Source organism: Cryptomeria japonica, chromosome 4, assembly GCF_030272615.1.
Source record: "Cryptomeria japonica chromosome 4, Sugi_1.0, whole genome shotgun sequence".
In the NCBI taxonomy this organism is placed as follows: Eukaryota; Viridiplantae; Streptophyta; class Pinopsida; order Cupressales; family Cupressaceae; genus Cryptomeria; species Cryptomeria japonica.
Genome location: NC_081408.1, coordinates 399,505,171 through 399,523,184, shown reverse-complemented (window position 1 = coordinate 399,523,184; position 18,014 = coordinate 399,505,171). Strand labels below are relative to the sequence as shown.

General features: G+C 37.9%; 1 protein-coding gene across 1 annotated transcript; it reads left to right on the top strand.

Annotated features, from left to right (window-relative positions):
* Window positions 1-9,578: 9,578 nt before the first annotated feature.
* Window positions 9,579-13,579, top strand: LOC131074676 (polygalacturonate 4-alpha-galacturonosyltransferase). Its single transcript, XM_058011351.2, has 10 exons — window positions 9,579-10,003; window positions 10,164-10,198; window positions 10,362-10,421; window positions 10,509-10,619; window positions 10,724-10,916; window positions 11,016-11,059; window positions 11,206-11,540; window positions 11,696-12,053; window positions 12,160-12,747; window positions 12,881-13,579. The coding sequence occupies exons 1-10, from the start codon at window positions 9,871-9,873 to the stop codon at window positions 13,154-13,156; spliced, it is 2,133 nt and encodes a 710-aa protein (XP_057867334.2). The 5' UTR covers window positions 9,579-9,870; the 3' UTR covers window positions 13,157-13,579.
* The last annotated feature ends 4,435 nt before the right edge of the window (window positions 13,580-18,014 follow it).

The following is an 18,014-nucleotide window of genomic DNA, read 5'->3' as shown; positions in this document are numbered from 1 at the left end:
ACCCAAGGAGCTACAACCCCTGCCCCAAGCTACAACTCGGTGAATACAAAAACATAATCATTTACAAATTAACAACCTTGTTACAAATGGATTTTGTAACTCTTCTGTGAATCTCTCTGCTGGATCTTCTATCCATTTAACTGTCGTTTCTCTACCTCACCCACTCACTACTGCAATCATATCTCCTGCTGCAACCTTATCGGTTCAGTCTCTTCTCCTCCTCTGTTGGTTCTCTCTTCTTTCAACTGCTCTGCTGACCTCCACTGGTACTATCTTATGTCGGTTCCTTCTTGCCTACTCTGCACTCTTCTGCTACTCTTCTCTACCAGTTTGGTCACCACCGGTTATCTTACTATTTCTGGTCGAACTCTTCAACCCTAGCCTCTCACACACATAATCAGTCTCTTTTCTGATACTCATTGAGTATTTGACTGATTTGATCTCACATGCAGAAGCAACACTCTCCCCTTCAGCAGCAACAAACAATATCTTTAGCTTGCATATTTATAACCTAGTCTTCTCGCCAAAAGCCAATTCAAATTTCAAGCGGTCAGGGTTTCCTCATCGACCTTGAGGCAAACCAAATACAATTAGATCTCATCTGATCTGATCGCCAAGGCAACTGTCTGCAAATCACTGCCATTAACGTGCCTTCCAATACACGTTTTCTAAACTTAGCAAACACGACCCTGTATATCGACCTGCATCTGTCAAAATGCCATTAATATCTTTGTTGTTTCCTTCTCGAGGTCCTCCTACAATCTAATTTCCTTGCTTCGATTCAGGTGCCAACAACTCCCTGATATTTCTCTGTTGTTCACTCTTCCTTGATCTGCACTCTTCTGATCCGATCCACAAATCATGAGCTCCATATTAAATGCACAACTATAGAAACACCTATCTCTACACGACACTCCACCGACCTCTACGAGCTTGTCACTTCAACTCCACGTGGCATCCATGTCGATATCCACTTAAAGATCTCTATGTCGGCTAGACTCGGTCACTGACAATCAACACGCAACTGATCCTTCCTTTTTGCCGGTTCACTGACCCTGTCGGTATCTCACACTTTACCGATTACCCTTCATGTCTGCAGTTTGTTGATCTGTCGGTGGAACACTCAAACCAGTCAACACTCTTGCTAACCTACCTTATGCACATCTTCATCAGATGGGAGTCTTCTTCATTTGCACCTTGTCTGCATTACCTATGGACATACATATCAGTAAACACCTTGATGACACCATGTCATCATCCTTCAACTTACTCCATCTTCAATCCTACCATATTCCTATGTCTGCAGCTTCTCAGCCTTGCCTTCCCAGACATCATCTCTATTAATTTGTCAAAGTGACAAACCCATCACACTGCATCTATTTTGGCATCTCAACATGCCTTCTCTATCGGTCCAGTGCATATCCCTGATTTCATGCACTTGAGGCATTCCTTTGATTCACCGGTAGATTTGGTGTGAGCCTTCAAACACATGCCTTTACCTCTTTTGTCTTATCTCATAGAACTACGATGCACACTTTTCATAATAGGAGATAAGTTCCACTTACCGGTGGTAGTGGATCCTTGTCATCTGCATCCTACAATGCACTCATGTGGCTTCCCTGTTTGTGCAACATATCTTCAAACATGCACATGTGATCCGATGTGGGCACATTCATTGTCAGTCATCTCTTCACAAGGTGACTGCATCTCTACCTGGTGGAAGTCTTGTTGTTCTGTATCCACACAGCATACCGGTTACATGTACATCCTTCTCCTCTTGTGTTGATGTGATTTAGGTAGCATTCCACCTCTTCATCACAAACAACAGCTCAAGCACCTTGCCCATCCTGCTTGTACACTGGTCATGAGCTTGCCAGTTGGCAACTATTCACTGCCAACACAACACTTACTAGTTGACATCCTTTCCTTACCGGTGATAGACTATACCGGTAACTTGTCCATTTCATCTACACAAGTTGAACACTAACTTGTGTACCAGTGACTCCAGTGGTCATTCATCTGAATGACATTCTCTCCCTTACCTTACCGGTGTTCTGCAACACAAGGTGATATCAAAGATATCTCAACTTGTACTCATCCATGACAATGTTGCACATACATCTCTTATACCAGTAGTCATCCTGTACCAGTTGACATCAATGACAACACAATGCCAACACCTCTACAAGATTGATTTCAAGGAAAAATAGGAGACATGATAACTCTCCTAAGTAGGGTCAAAGGCTTACCAACTTTAAATGTCTTTCAGAAATGGATGTATCAATACATCCAAGGGATTACGAAAGGTAGAGATATAATTTACTAGGGTGAACAAATTAGTGACTCAATTTGTGAACAATTGTCCCAAGTGATTGTTACTCTAAAGTTTCACATTACCTCTTATCTAGTCTATGCTGCAACATCTATGAGCCACTTAATAGGTCTCACTTTAGAGGGAGACAAAAAAGTTGTTCCTATCTATAAGTATTATCCTCAATTGACCTTTCAAGAAAATTTTGATCACTTTAGAAGGGTCAACAATGCTTTCTTTGACACACTCGTGTGCTCAGTTGATTAGGTTTAGAAAAATGAAGAGTGTTAGAAGATTCTTGGAACATAGTAAAGAAGTATGGGTGCATGTTCCTTCAATTTATTACATTCTTGTACATTAGGATTGGTTATTATGAGGGACCCCCCTTCATGTTGCCAAGATATCCTAGTGACAAGATTATCCTCATGGAGTTAAGTTGGCAAATCATAATTGTTCATGGTTAGAAATCTGAGGCACATAAAGTCAATTTTAAACTCCCTCTCTCAATTGGTTGATATTCGATGACTACATCATACAAAGCCAAACAAATGGAAAATGAAATGCAATGGGTTACCATGAAAATATTCGAGAGGAGGGAAGATTGTGACTACTGTGGCATGAAGGATAAACTCAAGAAGAGCTACACTCATGTACATAATATTAAATATATTTGGGTTGAGTGGAGCATAAATGAAGATGTGAGGAGATTAGACTACAATCCACTCACACTTGAATAGATTAAGAATCTTGAGTTGGAAAATATTTTTGATATAATGGAAGATGAGGATGACATTGTAGATCCCAAATGTGTACAAAATAAGATCACTGAGACCCCTCTTCTAAGAATCCATTGGTCCCAAAAGGAGTCAATCTTCATCAAGGAAATATTCCAGTGCGTTAGTGCTAATACCAACATTTGGTTACATAAGAAAGGGATCAGGTTGAAACCTTTTAAGACTGGGTCAAAAGAGACCACTACAGGACCTTCTGGGAAAAGGTCCAAGTTAAGGACTAAGAACAAGGAAGACGTGTCCACCCCAAAGAAGGCACCCAAACTTAAATTCATACTGGGGAAGGACAAGAAGAAGGGTAAAGGTGAAACATCTACTTAGGCATCAAAACAAGTTGAAGTACAAGTAATTGAGCAGGATGAAGAATAAGAAGAATAGGAAGAAGAGTACTAGGAGGAAGCCTCCTAGAACCTTCTACACCAACAAAACCAAAACCTACCATTAAAGTGGTTCCAAAGGTTTCAACTCCTCTTACTATAGTCACTACTTCCTCTATGGTCAGTGTACAATATTTTCCTCCTATTTTTGTTGTTTCTTCTTTTCCTGTCACTTCCATTATTGTGGCTATGCCCATTATTCCTATAGTTTCCAATGTAGTTCCAATAATATGTGTTCATTCTTCCACCTCTAGTGAGTCAATCCTTAATAATCCCCAGGACAATATAGGAAATGTTTTTGGTTCTCTTTCTTCACTCCCTAGTTTGTCAGAAGTTACTACCTCCATGCTTGATGTTGCCTATATAGATTTCGATAAGTTCATGTCTAATTCCCTCCCAAGCATCTTATGTTGAAATGTGGCGACTGATCAGCAAAGTACTGTACACTTAGCACGTATCCTCGCCGGGGTATGAGGATTACACGGGACAGGAAAAATAGAAACTTGAATTTGTCCCAAAGTGAGTATATAAAGAAGGTGTTGAAAAGATTTAACATGCAGGATGCAAAAGCAGTTAGTACACCTTTGGCTAGTCATTTCAAATTGACTAAGGAGATGTGACCAAAGGCACAGGAAGAGGTTAATAAAATGTCTAACATCCCGTATTCATCAGCTGTTGGCAGTCTGATGTATGCAATGGTATGCACAAGGCTAGATATTGCACATGCAGTGGGAGTTGTGAGTAGGTTTATGAGTAATCCGGGTATGGAACATTGGAATGCTGTGAAATGGATTCTTCGGTATTTGAAAGGAACTACTACGAAGGCATTATGTTTCAAAGGATCTAATGCTGCTCTGAGTGGATTTGTTGACTCTGATATGGTGGGTGATATTGATTCACGGAGGAGTACTACAGGGTATGTTTTTACTATAGGGGGAACTGCAGTCAGTTGGATTTCTAGGTTGCAAAAGGTTGTTGCACTTTCAACCACTGAAGCTGAGTATGTTGCTGCTACAGAAGCCAGCAAGGAGATGATTTGGTTGCAATGTTTTCTGAAGGAATTGGGTCAGACACAAGAGGATAGCCCATTGTATACTGATAGCCAGAGTGCCATTCATCTTGCAAAGAACTCTGCTTTTCATTCAAGGACAAAGCACATTCAGCTCAGGTACCACTTCATCCAGACTGTTTTGGAGGAGGGTCAATTACAGCTTGAGAAGATTCACACAAGTGAGAATCCTGCCGATATGTTCACAAAGGCAGTTCCACAGGAGAACTGATTTCTTCATCAGTTTCTGTTGGTCTTCTTGATTGATAATTGTGGAATTTATACCAGTCAAGTCCTAGTGTTTTATCCAGCGGATGTTGCATGTACAGTGGTGTCATGTAGTATCAGTCTCCAAGTGGGAGATTGTTGAAATGTGGCTACTGATCAACAAAGTACTGTACACTCAGCACGTATCCTCGCCGGGGTCTGGGGCCGGGCTGGGCTCCGGGCAGGGGTTCGGGGGCGGCAGCCCCTGAGAAAAGCGGAGGTTTGTGGGCGGCAGCCCCCGAGAATTTTTTTTTTTGCCGTTTTTCGTTGATGAAAACCGACATTGTAATAAAACCCTAAAAAGGCCAACTTTGTTTGTTGCCCTAAAAATGCATGTTATAACCTGTTGGGATGCTTAAGGCATTGTAAGGTTGATGTACTATTTTTGCTAGATAATAAGAAAGATTGGACGACTGTGTATGGTGGACGTAACCCATTCTGGGTGAACCACGTTAAATCTCTGTGTTATCTGTGTCCTGTTTTATTTCTTTATCTTTCATATTTAAATCTGCATATAATTGTTAGTTCATATTTGCTTCGGATCTGCTTGAAACCCTAACATCTTAGCTGCAGAAGTTTCATCTGCAATCATGACGCATACTGAGCCCATCATAATGGATACTATGTCACAACAAACCATGAATGTTTAGACCACTGTCACCAATCAAGGACAAATTTTATCCTTCCTTCTTGGTTACAATTAGTGGCACCCAAAAGGAAGAAACAAGCCATCTCTCCAAATGACTTCTATTTTGGTCAATTGGTTCCTGTCAAACCAAAGTTTGTTAAAAATGCCAAAAATCTTTCAATAATAAGGGTGGATGAGTCAAGAAATAAGTATGAGGAGGTAGCAATCCTACCAAAGCATAGACCTACTAGCAAAGTACAATTGAGATTATGAAATAAGCTAGATTGAGCTAGGAAAGAAGACTCATGAAAGTACCAAATAAGATTCTTAGGTGGTGCTAGAGGCTTTAATTGTTAGATATGATAGGGATAGAGCCATCAAGGATAAACTCAAACTTCTAGTAGAGCAGATCACTTCCATGCTAATCAATATTTCTCAATCCTCTAAGACAATTGAACTAGTGAACTCATTAATAGAAGGGGCTATCAAGCCAGCTAAGCGCATCAAAGCACAGGGGAGAGCAATAAGTGCATTGATAGATAGGATGCTCTTAGAAGGTGCGCATTTATTGAGTTTGTCTATCAAACATGTTAAATAATTTGGAGAGGGTGAGGTCTGAGATAGATCAAACTCTCTGAAGATGTATAAATCTGACCACTTTCCTAAATAGATTAATATTTATTTTAACCTTATTCCCCCTATTAATTAAATTCTATTTAATTAATTTCTTCATTTTCATCTATTTGATTAAATGAAATACTCAATTTATTTAATTAAATTCACCTTAACCTTTTCTAGCCTTTAATTAAATAAATCACTTTATTTAATTAATTCCCCTTTCTCCCTTTTTAACTAAATTTACATTTAATTAAATTGTTCCTTGCAAACAAATAAATCTAATTTATTTATTAAAATCCCCCCACTTGTATTTATGCAAGTTGCGTCTATTTTGGTTGAAATAAAGTAATTTTATTTTTATTAAAATCCCTTTTCCTCCTCCACTTGCATTTTCCTACATCTCCCACTTGCCTCCTAAACCCCTTCTAGATTCTTCTAATCAATTCCAATTTAGTCTAATTCATCTCCTAATTATTGTCACATTCCTAAGGAAAGAGAAGTCACTTCTCAAAGCTTCCAAAGTCTTCAATAACCATTAAAGGCTTTGTGTCTTCAAATGGTTAACCTCTAAAAGTCTTCCAAACCATTAAAGGCTCTTACATAACCATTTATGGTTAACTCAACCTTCTTGCATGGTTAGAGACTTTCTCTCTAACTTAACCCTCATCTAATCCAAGGGTCTCATCAAGCATTCATGGCTTTAACCTTGGTTATCCTATTAACCCTTGCACAAGAGTTTACCCCTTGGGTAAAAGCTTTATCCATTGGATAACCCTAACCTAACCTTAACCCTTACCTCCTAGAGTAACCTTCATGTCTTCTCAGACATTTAATGCTTCTTGCATCTCCTCTCAAGCAACTCTTTGTTGACAGTTGTCACCATTTCATTGGTGAGAATTGTAAACATGGATTGATTAACTTCCAATCCTAGCCCTTATTAAGATTATTCAATCTTAACCATCCATTGCCTTATTTTACGTATAAATAGAGCTCTCATTCTTCATTTTTAAAATATCCAAGTTTCATGCATCTACATTATAGTCTAATTTACTAAGCATTTTAGCCTCCCTTTGTTAAAACATCATCATAAACATTTAAAAGCATTTCATTTTCATATCAACAGTATATCCAGGCTAGTATATCATGATTAGGATAATTTAGTAATATCTTTGATCATATCGTCATCTTCATACTAGCTTAATCATCATAGTTTTAACATCATATATATATATATATATATATATATATATATATATATATATATATATATATATATATATATATATCTTAGAATGTATTCATGCATATAAATCAAATATCACTCGTTCTTGGAGTTGTCATTCCTAAGTCATTTGCTCAATGATATGAGAGAAAACCATTGACTTTAGGGATCCTGGGAGATAGAGAACAATGGGACACCCCTTGGGAAGTTGAACTAATTCAATTAGTTCATATACTTGCACCAAGAGTCTCGTTGGTGTGTGGGTCTTTTGGATTCGATTTATTCATTTTTGTCACCACATTTTCCCGCATACACTCTCAATCTACTTACCCAAGAATTTGAAACACAAAAGAAGGATTTTGAAGCTTGGAACAAGCTCAAGGAATTCAAATTTTTAATGTTGGTGGATATTGGAGTCATCCCCACCAGAAACAATATGTACAATAGAGGGAAGCAATCAAGCTTTTAAAGGAAACTCTTGAGCAACTAATTAAAGATCTATAAGATGATAAGGAGGATTGTGTTGAAAAGGAAGTTGAAATTATGACCAAGGTCTCTAAATTTCCCTGCAAGTTGCTCGGTGAGAATTAGAAGCCGCTTCCTATAGACTTGGTTATTCAAGAATTCAATGCATTGATCATAAAGGAGAACGAGTCAAAAGAATTTACCCTTTCATCACTTGATAAGTTGATGGATTTTGAGATGGTCCTAGATAGCTTGAGAACTATTTTGAAAAAGCATAAGGGGTATATCGGCATTGAGGATTCAATCATGTGGGTTCACACCATCCCCAGTCTTACCTCAAGACCCAATGAATCACAAATGCATGCAACCCTTCACAAATTTGAATAATTTTTGAAAAAGAACTCTGATGAAAAAGAAGTGTCCCCTGACACTTAGTAGCTCTTGTCATGTTTTGTAGTTTGTAATTTGCTTTTTGTTTTTGACATTTTACATGTCTATTTGTACATATGTAATTGCATGTAAAGAAAGTACAAATCCTAAACCAAATTGGATTGTACTTTGAATAAGTCAAAGTAGCTGTAGGATCCCTATATTTTATCAAGGCTCTTCTCTATATAAAGGAGAGACGCCTTTGCAAATATTCATATTTTGGCTAATGCATCGAAACTCTATCAGATTGTAGATATTTCTAAGACTTTGTGCTTTCAAGTGAAATCTAATAATTCAATCAATAAAGAAATAGAGTTGTTTGCCAATCTTTGTCTTGGATTCACTTTATTTTATGATGAGATTGTTCTTATGTCATTCTCGTCACATTATATTTAAAGATTGAATTGTGCAGTGTAAGAGATTGTTTGGCTAAAGGGTGTAAAGATATAATATTGTAGACTTTGAGCTATAGTATTATATCGGGAGTCATTTATTTTTTATTGATAACACTGTGGAGACTTTGTGCTACATCTAGTTACGTGTTTAGAGTTATAAATATTGTGATATATACAAAGAGACTTTGTGTTATCTATATACCGCAATTTTGTTTCAAGAATTAATTGGAGAAACCACACAAGGCTTTGGGCTTACAAAGGTTTCTTAGTTATTGTAATTTTGTCGGTACATCAGTGAGTCATTCTTTTGATTGGCTGAAATTTATATAGGTTATTATTGCTAAAATTAGTATCTTGTAATTTGTGAGTTGTTGTAAAGAAGAAAATTTGTTTTGAAGTAGGAGAATTGGATAAACGTTGATTCTAAAGAAAGAGAATATAGTGATTGTAACACCTGGAGAATGGTTTAGAATATAGAGATTAGGTAGATACTAGTTGTTAAATTGGAATAAGAAAGTAGCCTCCCTTTTGCGAGGAGAGATTTAATCTCATCACATTATGGTTGAAAGGAACATTTTGCAATCATCCTTTGATTACAAAATTTTCAACCAACATAATGCTACTATATTCCTTTTACTTCTTTTTTCAAATCAAAATTCTAGATGTGCTCCATAGATTCATAGTGATTTCGAATGGATAATTGGATGGATGTCCTTAAATACAACAACTAAATACACAAATCAACATAAACATATACTAGACTGGCTCACAATAACTAATAGAAAGATGTTAACAAGATAAAACTCTATTTTCAGTTTACAAAATTCAAGGTTTAGATTCATGCCTCTTGAAAGTGACCTAGATCAACTCCACAACTATAAATTTGACCTAAAATAGTTAATAAAAAATCTAAAAATAAATTTTAATAAAATTAAAAATATAAAATATTATGAACTCAATTCTTACAAATATATACAACATATATAATTTTCAAGAATGCTTTCCATAGAGTGTAACGTCTACCGACCACGCAGTGCACATTTTACTAAAATAATAATTTATGAGAATTCACGAGCATCCCGTAGCTATCGGAATTAGCAAATTGAGTAAAGGTCCATCCCGTTATACTCGAGAGACACAGGTGCAGGACAGAAAGAGGAACCCTTTCAATTTAGCAATGGCGATGCAAAGACATGTTTAGCAAGTAATATAAAATGGCAGGAGTATAGAGCACATTTTCATTCCCCTGCGATCAAAGAGATCTGTGTGCAGTGCAGAGGGGAAAGGGGGAGTCCCTGGTTGCAAGGAAGGCACAGAACATGGGTGTAAAACTAAGACGATGGCAGGGGAGAGCCAAGGGTAGAGGAAGAGGAGGACTGGCAGTGTTGATGTTGGTCATCGTTTCTGTGCTCTTCCTCACGGCGCTTAGATCCAGATCTCCGCCTAAATCTGGTAAATCTATAATCTTAACCTAAATATATCAGTAATACTAGAATACCTAATTCAACGAGGAACCCTAGATCTAGGAGGAATGGTGTAGCTTGGTAGAGCAATGGATTTCTCATCTTCCATGCACTTAACCCTTTTCCTTTTCTATATTTTGCATTCACAGACCACGGTAACTCTCAGAATGGATCTGTTGAAACGGTATGGTTTGCCATTGGTTGTATGTGAAAATTTTGTGCTTTCATGCTATCTAAATACATTCTCTGCTCATAAGTCAATTATGAGCCGGATGATTTTGCGACATCTCTCTCTTTCTTATTTAGGTTGATCTTAGAGTTAATACACTCCCATTACGTCAATGCAGGCTGGGGGCCAGTTGAAGCAGAGCACAATACAGCAAATTGAATCTTTCTTTCCGAAAGAGGCAAGTTTAAGAGATGTTTTCCTTCTACTAGTAAGAGTAAGTAGTAAGGATAGATGATTGAAAAGTTTTTTCATTTCCATTGGACAGGTGATTGATGTCATCACGGCAAACACAGATGACTCTGGACCCCTAAGCTTAAATATTCATGCACGGCAAGATTTGTCTTCTTCATGGGTATTAGATAAGCCGTCTGATGAGGTAAGACTGCAAAAAGATAATTATTTTTTACATCTGAATCTTAAGAGAAACCTAATAGGGGTTTATTAACAAGGAAGTGAAAATTGGCATTGTATTATAAGCAGAGAGAGACAGATTCTGGACGCAAGCCAGAAAACCTACCCTCGGAACAAGATGGTCTTGAGCAAAATGCTTTGCAGCATAAACGCATCAATGAGGCCGACGAGGAAAAATCCTCTAACAATGTGCAATCGATTGATTCTGAAGAAGGTGTTGCAGGAGCTAAACAGAACAATATCAAAGAGAATGTGATCACAGGTTGGTTTTTACTGCTAAACTTGTTTGATCCTTGACAATAATGACTTCCTGTAACATGATGTGTAATATACTTGGGTGATGATTTCTATTTTATTGCAGATCGTTCTATGCTTGAACAGAGTCCAGCGAAACTTTTACGGAGGGTAAATTCTTTCACATTCTTTTTCATCTTCGTTATATTTATATACAAAAGAGGGATTATTGTGTTTTTGCCTCCTTATTGAATACACGGTGTTTTTTAAGTGAATCTCTTCTAAGTTTCTAGCCTAACTTGCTAAGATCTTTGCAGCAATTGAGAGAAAAGAGGAGGGAGAAAAGAGCATCGGAGCTTATTCAACAAGATGAAGAAGAAACAGTTAAGCTTGAAAATGCAGCAATTGTCCGCTCCAAGGAAGTGGATTCTGCTGTGCTCGGGAAATACAGCATTTGGAGGCGTGAGAATGAGAATGAGAATTCTGACTCCACTGTCAGATTGATGCGAGATCAGCTTATTATGGGCAGGGTGTATTCAAGCATTGCCCGGGCCAGGAATAGCCTTGATATATACCAAAATCTGACGTTACGGATTAAAGAAAGTCAGCACGCGCTGGGTGAGGCTAACACAGATTCTGATCTGCATCACAGGTAAAACTATGCCGTATTATGTGTTTACCATCATGCGCATAAAGTTCTTTGGTCAATAGTCTTTGATATCCCTCTTTGTAAGGCAGAAGCCAAGTTTTGTATTTGCTGCATATTATTTAAGTTTTCGTGTCTGATGCCTGATTTGAATGATTCAGTGCACCTGAAAAGATCAAGGCTATGGGTCAAGTTTTAGCCAAGGCCAGAGAACAGCTATATGATTGTGCTACAGTAACAAAAAAACTACGAGCTATGCTTCAGTCTGCTGATGAGCAAGTAAGGACCTTGAAAAAGCAAAGCACATTTTTAAGTCAGCTGGCAGCAAAGACTGTTCCCAAGGGCTTACATTGTCTGTCTATGCGGCTGACCATAGAGTACTACTTACTTCCTCTTGAAGAGCGCAAGTTTCCTCAGGATGAGAGATTGGAGAACCCAAATCTTTATCATTATGCACTTTTCTCTGACAATGTATTGGCTGCATCGGTGGTTGTCAATTCAACTGTCATGAATGCAAAGGTGCTGAATCAATTTCAATATTTTATAAGGCATTAAATTCAGAAACTTGGAATTAGTTTTTGTTATCATTTGAATTTTCATTCTATTGCACTTCTTGTTTTTACAGGAATCCGAGAAACATGTGTTTCATCTTGTCACAGACAAGTTAAATTTTGGGGCCATGAAGATGTGGTTTTTACTTAATTCTCCTGGGAAAGCTGCAATAACTGTGGAAAATGTTGACGATTTTAAATGGCTCAATTCATCTTATTGCCCTGTTCTACGTCAGCTAGAATCTGCAGCTATGAAAGAGTATTATTTCAGAGCAGATCACCCAACAACACTCTCAGCAGGTTCTTCAAACCTGAAATATCGGAACCCAAAATACTTGTCCATGCTTAATCATCTCCGTTTCTATCTTCCTCAGGTTTATCCTAAGTTGGATAAGATCCTTTTCCTAGATGATGACATTGTGGTGCAAAAAGATTTGTCTCCACTCTGGTCAGTAGATCTCCATGGAAAGGTTAATGGTGCAGTGGAGACATGTGGAGAAAGTTTTCACCGGTTTGACAAATATCTTAATTTTTCCAATCCTCACATAGCTAGGAACTTTAATCCTAATGCTTGTGGTTGGGCATATGGGATGAATATGTTTGATCTTAAAGAATGGAAAAGGCGAGATATAACCGGAATTTATCACAAGTGGCAAAATATGGTATGTGTGGATTTATGTATGTATTATTTTTTGAATACCTTTGATTTTTGCTTCACAAAAATATAAGTATTTAATACAGGTTTTCTATGAATAGTTGATTTTTTGATTTCTAATTTTTGTGTTTTCTTTTCAGAATGAGGATAGAGTGTTGTGGAAGCTTGGAACCTTGCCACCTGGATTGATAACCTTTTATGGCTTGACCCACCCTTTGGATAAGTCTTGGCATGTCTTGGGTTTAGGATATAATCCCAGTGTTGACCGCTCAGAGATTGAGAACGCAGCTGTTGTTCATTACAATGGAAATATGAAGCCTTGGTTGGAGCTGGCAATGACCAAATACAGGCCCTACTGGACAAAGTACATAAAATATGACCATCCTTACATACAGCAGTGCAATATAAACGAGTAGCTGCAACTCCAATACCTATATCTGGGATTGTCAGCTGTATAATATGAAAAAATTCTTGGATCTGGAAGCGTGTTTGGTCTCCATTCATTTTCCTTGTAAATCATTTTGATTCATTTATTCCTGGATTTTCTATCTGGCTTACAAATTCAATTTTGCAGGTCCAACAGAGTAGTCAAGTTTTGAAGAATTCAAAAATTCAAAGCTTTGATGTATTTACTTAGAAGGGAACTTTTCCAAGAGAACCATGAACTCTTGTTTGGAAGATGTTGATTCATTACTAAATTCAATCATTCTTGTAGTTACAACAAGATGTCTAGTCTATTCTAAACTTAATTATTCATGTAGTTATAGCATTTGGGTAATACTCCGCGATAATTTGAAACTCTTCATACATAATTAAACATCTGGTTTGATTTCTTAATATTTCTAAGGTTTTAATGTCGAATCATTATGATTGAAATTTTTAAGATTTGAAAAATGTGAAATATGTTACATTACTATAGATGGAATGCGTAGATATTGAGGTGAAATTTGGATTTGTAGCTTATTGTATTCTCATTAAGTTAGTGTAATCTCATACCCATCTCCTTGCACATATTCCCCCACCTTATCTATATTTATGTAGACCTTGATATATTTGCTTCAACTATGCATTTATTATACATCTATTTCAATATATTCGGTATGCATATCTTGATTTGATTGTTTGCTTATTTAGTTTTTTTGGTAATTGTAGACTTATTATTTTAGTATTATAAAAGATTTAAACTTAACACCATTTAAGTGGCCTACAACATGAACTTTACATTAAATCAAGTGTCCTTTGATGGTAATTGTAGATTGGTCTACCTTTCTAAAATTCAAATTCTAGCTAATTGTTGCTTACTATTTTTTCACTTTGTGTTGACTAATACATGTTTTTGTGATTTAATGCTATGTGCTCATTTTTAAAGCCATTTAGTTATATTCATTTTACTTCTCATCCTTCAAGCATTATTCACATTTAAACACATTTAAAGAAACAATTAAGCTTGGTTCTCTAAAACAAATTTAGATTTCCACATTCATTTTACCAGCATTTGCAATAATAACAATAATAGTAAACTTGCAAATAGAATGTGTTTTTAAGCAACAATAATGTGGAGGATTAAGGGCCAACTCTATGAGTGTTGATTTTATCTCTCACTCTTTGAGCTTAGCTTAGACTCAGGAGGGTATTCCTAGGGGTATACTCTTAACAATTATTGCAATCAAACAAATGAACAAATAAACAAATCGATAGGTAAGTGAAATGTGTTGGCTTGGTCCCAAAGTTTGTCACTAAACAAACTACACTTGGCTATCTCAAAACCCTTGTATAGATATAACTATATAAGCATAACCCACATGAGATAGGTTCATATATTATTTCTTTTGGAGATAAATCTTTAGTTATACTACTAAATCATGAATGCACAAAACTACTCCCACTCTGGTGCACGAGCACCCCTTCAAGTTGATAAATCAGGTTCAGAGGAGGAAGGATAAGGCATCAAACATGTCTTTAGGATGTTTTACATGTGTTTCAATCATGCATTGTGTGTTTGTAATAAAAGACTCCATCTTGTGAGCCAAACTCCTATTTTGACATCTTGATAAGCCAATTAGGACTTTTGGACAAAAGGGGATCAATTGTGTGTAGGACATAGTTATCCTAGTAGTTTTAGTGCTTCTAGGGTGTTTTAGGAGGGGTTAGTCTTAACCCAAGGCATTAGGAGGCGAGAAATGACATTTTGACAACATTGTCAAAAGTTGTCATAAGCAACTTTTATGCATTTTTTGCATTTTTGTTTGTTTGAACTCCTCCAACGGCTCTAACTTCTTGTTTCGGTTGAGAGCAGTTGTGGAGTGGTATATACACTTTGTGGATCCAATTCCCAAGGTTAGACTGTACGTAGGAAAGTTTTGATGACTGCAAACTAATGAAATTCTGAGTTTTTCCTGCAATTCTAGAGTTTTGGTACTAGGTGCGGCATTGTACAGATTGGGATCAATACCCAATGATGTGACTTTGTTAGGATATTGAGTCACCTTTGATTTGGCTTTGGTTTGAGGTTCAGATTGTGTGTTTTGCTCCTGTTATTCCAATTTTGTTGTAGGTGCCCGGAAAACCAGGGTTTACCTAGGGTTTTGCTTCTCCATGGCCATAACTTGCAATTTATCAATTTGAGACTCATGGGATTGGGTGAAATGCAAGTATGGCCAGTGTATTCTAAGATTCCAAAAGCATTTTGCAAGAGGAGCAAGGAAGGTGTGTGTTTGAACCAACCCTAGGTAGACATCTTTATGTGGCTACCTAGTCCTTAAACAACAAAGTTACCCTAGAATGCAAATAGCGATGATTCTAGGTGTGTAACCCTGGAATCCATGATGGTTTATGGTTCCCCACATGCTCATGGGGTTGTGATTGTATGGTTTGTTCATTTGGACATAGTTGCTTCACAAATGGACCTAATTAGCCCTTTAGGACAGTTGACCCTCACCAGTTTCAGACCTTTGTTTGTTAGACCTTGACCCTTCCTTTGGGGAATTGTGTAAGGCCCAAAAGGGTATTTGAATCTGTGACTTGTTTGTCAAGGTGTTTGGAAAAGTTTGGACTTAAGGTCCCTTTACCCATTTCAAAGGCTACTATCAAATAGGCCTAATTGTGAAGGTGCTATAGGGAATGGTGTTGAATCCTTACAACCAGTGTTTGATCTGGGCCAGGTGAGTCATGTTTGACCCAAAACAGGTGTGGTAATGGTCAGTAACCCTTGGAGGTTTCAAAGTGTATGTTGGAGCAAATTACCCAATTTGAGTAAGTATGAGTCTTGGAGATTGAGAGGTGTTGAACTAATGTTGTAGAGCCTTGCCTTGGTAGGATCCTATTGTTGTTTTGAGGGGTCAGTGTCATACATCTTGGAGTGTTTGGGAGGATACAAGGCAAGCTCTGCATCAAGTGGTATCAGAGCTAGTAACAACTTTAGTAAGGAGATAGAGATTTGAGAAATGGTAGAGGGACAATAAGAAGAAGTCCCTAGAGGACCGATCACCAACATGGAATTGGCAAAGATTGTGAGAGAGAAAGCCACTGCTTGCAAGGTAATGCAGAGGGAGTTAGAGAGGTTGAGAGGCAAAGTAGATGGGAAGGAAGATGGAGGCACTGGTAGTGGTGAAGAAGGGGATGAAGATGAGATCCCTATGCCGGAGGAAGAGGCGATTCCTCCTTACCAGAGGCACTTCCTTAATGCCCTCAAATCCATGGAGAGGAGAACCATGGAGCAGAAGATTGATTTGCCAACTTTCACTGGGAAGATGGAACTAGATGTAGTGGTAGATTGGATAGACTCACTGTCTAGTTTCTTTGAATGTGAAGACATTCCAGGACAACAGAAGGTGAAGATTGCTAAGTCCAAGTTGAAGGGATCCACCCTAACTTGGTGGAACTTTGTCCAAGAGGAAAGAGAGAAGGACAACAAACCCAAGATTGTTTCTTGGAAGAGGATGGTTGCCTTAGTAAAGGAGGCATATGTACCCAAAGACTATGAAATTCAACTTCATAAGAGGAGACAAAATCTCAAGCAGAAGGAGATGGATGTGAACTCTTACACTGAGGAGTTCCAAAGGCTATGTATGAAGTCTAAGACAAAGGAGGAAGAGAGTGAAAAAGTTGCCCGATACCTAAATGGATTAAGGTATAACATTCAAGAAGAACTAAACCTTCTTAGCCCGGATACCGTTGGTAGATGCCATCAACTTGCCATCAAGGTGGAAGAGAAGATCAATAGGAGACAAGAGCAGAACAATAGAGGAAGAGGAAGGCAATAGAAAGGGGGAAGAAGTTTTTTCAGAGGTAAAGGAAATGGTTTTGGAAACCAAGGTGAACCCAATCAAGAAGGCACTAAAGGAGAGAGTAGTTCCAATAACAATGGAGGATACAATCAAAGAGGTAACTTCAGAGGAAGAAGATCTCAAGGTAGAGGTTAAATCAGATGTTATAACTGCAATCAAGAAGGGCACATGGCCAACAAATGTCCTGACAAACCTACTAGTTCCATGGGGGAAAGGAGAAGTAACTTGGTTCTAGAAGCTGATTGCCAAAGTGTGGCAAGTGCAAATACATACCAAAGTGTCAATACCCCTGATAGTTATGGCTACCCTGAAAGAGGTGAAGCTTTGATGATCAGAAGAGCAGTAACTACCATGAAGATGGCTGATAAAGAGTCCCCACAGAGAAAATCCCTATTCAAGACCACTTGCAAAGCGGGTGGAAAGGTATGCAAGGTTCTAATAGACTCCGGTTCAACTGAAAACTTTGCGTCTCTAGAAATGGTGGAGAAGCTAAAGATGGGGAGACTACCTCACCCTTGCCCCTACAAGGTCTCATGGCTCGCCCAAGGTCAGCAAGTTGTTGTGGAAGAGCAGGCTTGGGTAGAATTCCAGATTGGAACCTATAAGGATAGATTGTTGTTTGACATTGCAAAGATGGATGCTTGCCATCTTCTATTTGGGAGACCATGGCAATTTGATTTAAAGGCACAACATGATGGTGCTAGGAACACATATTCCATCACTAAAGATGGTAAAGTGATTGAGTTGTTACCTTTGATGGAGAGTGAAGAGGAAACCAAACACAAGGAGGCCAAGGTGTTGATGTTAGGAGGAAAGCAATTCATGAAGAACATGGCAGATGAAGGCATTGTTTGTTATGCCCTTATTCCTAGTCCAACAATGACAAAGGTGGAGAAGTCTGAAGATAAGAAAGAAGACAGATTGAGGTTGGTTGACCCTACAGTGCAACAACTACTAAACAAGTACAAGGGTGTCATCTCTGATAGCA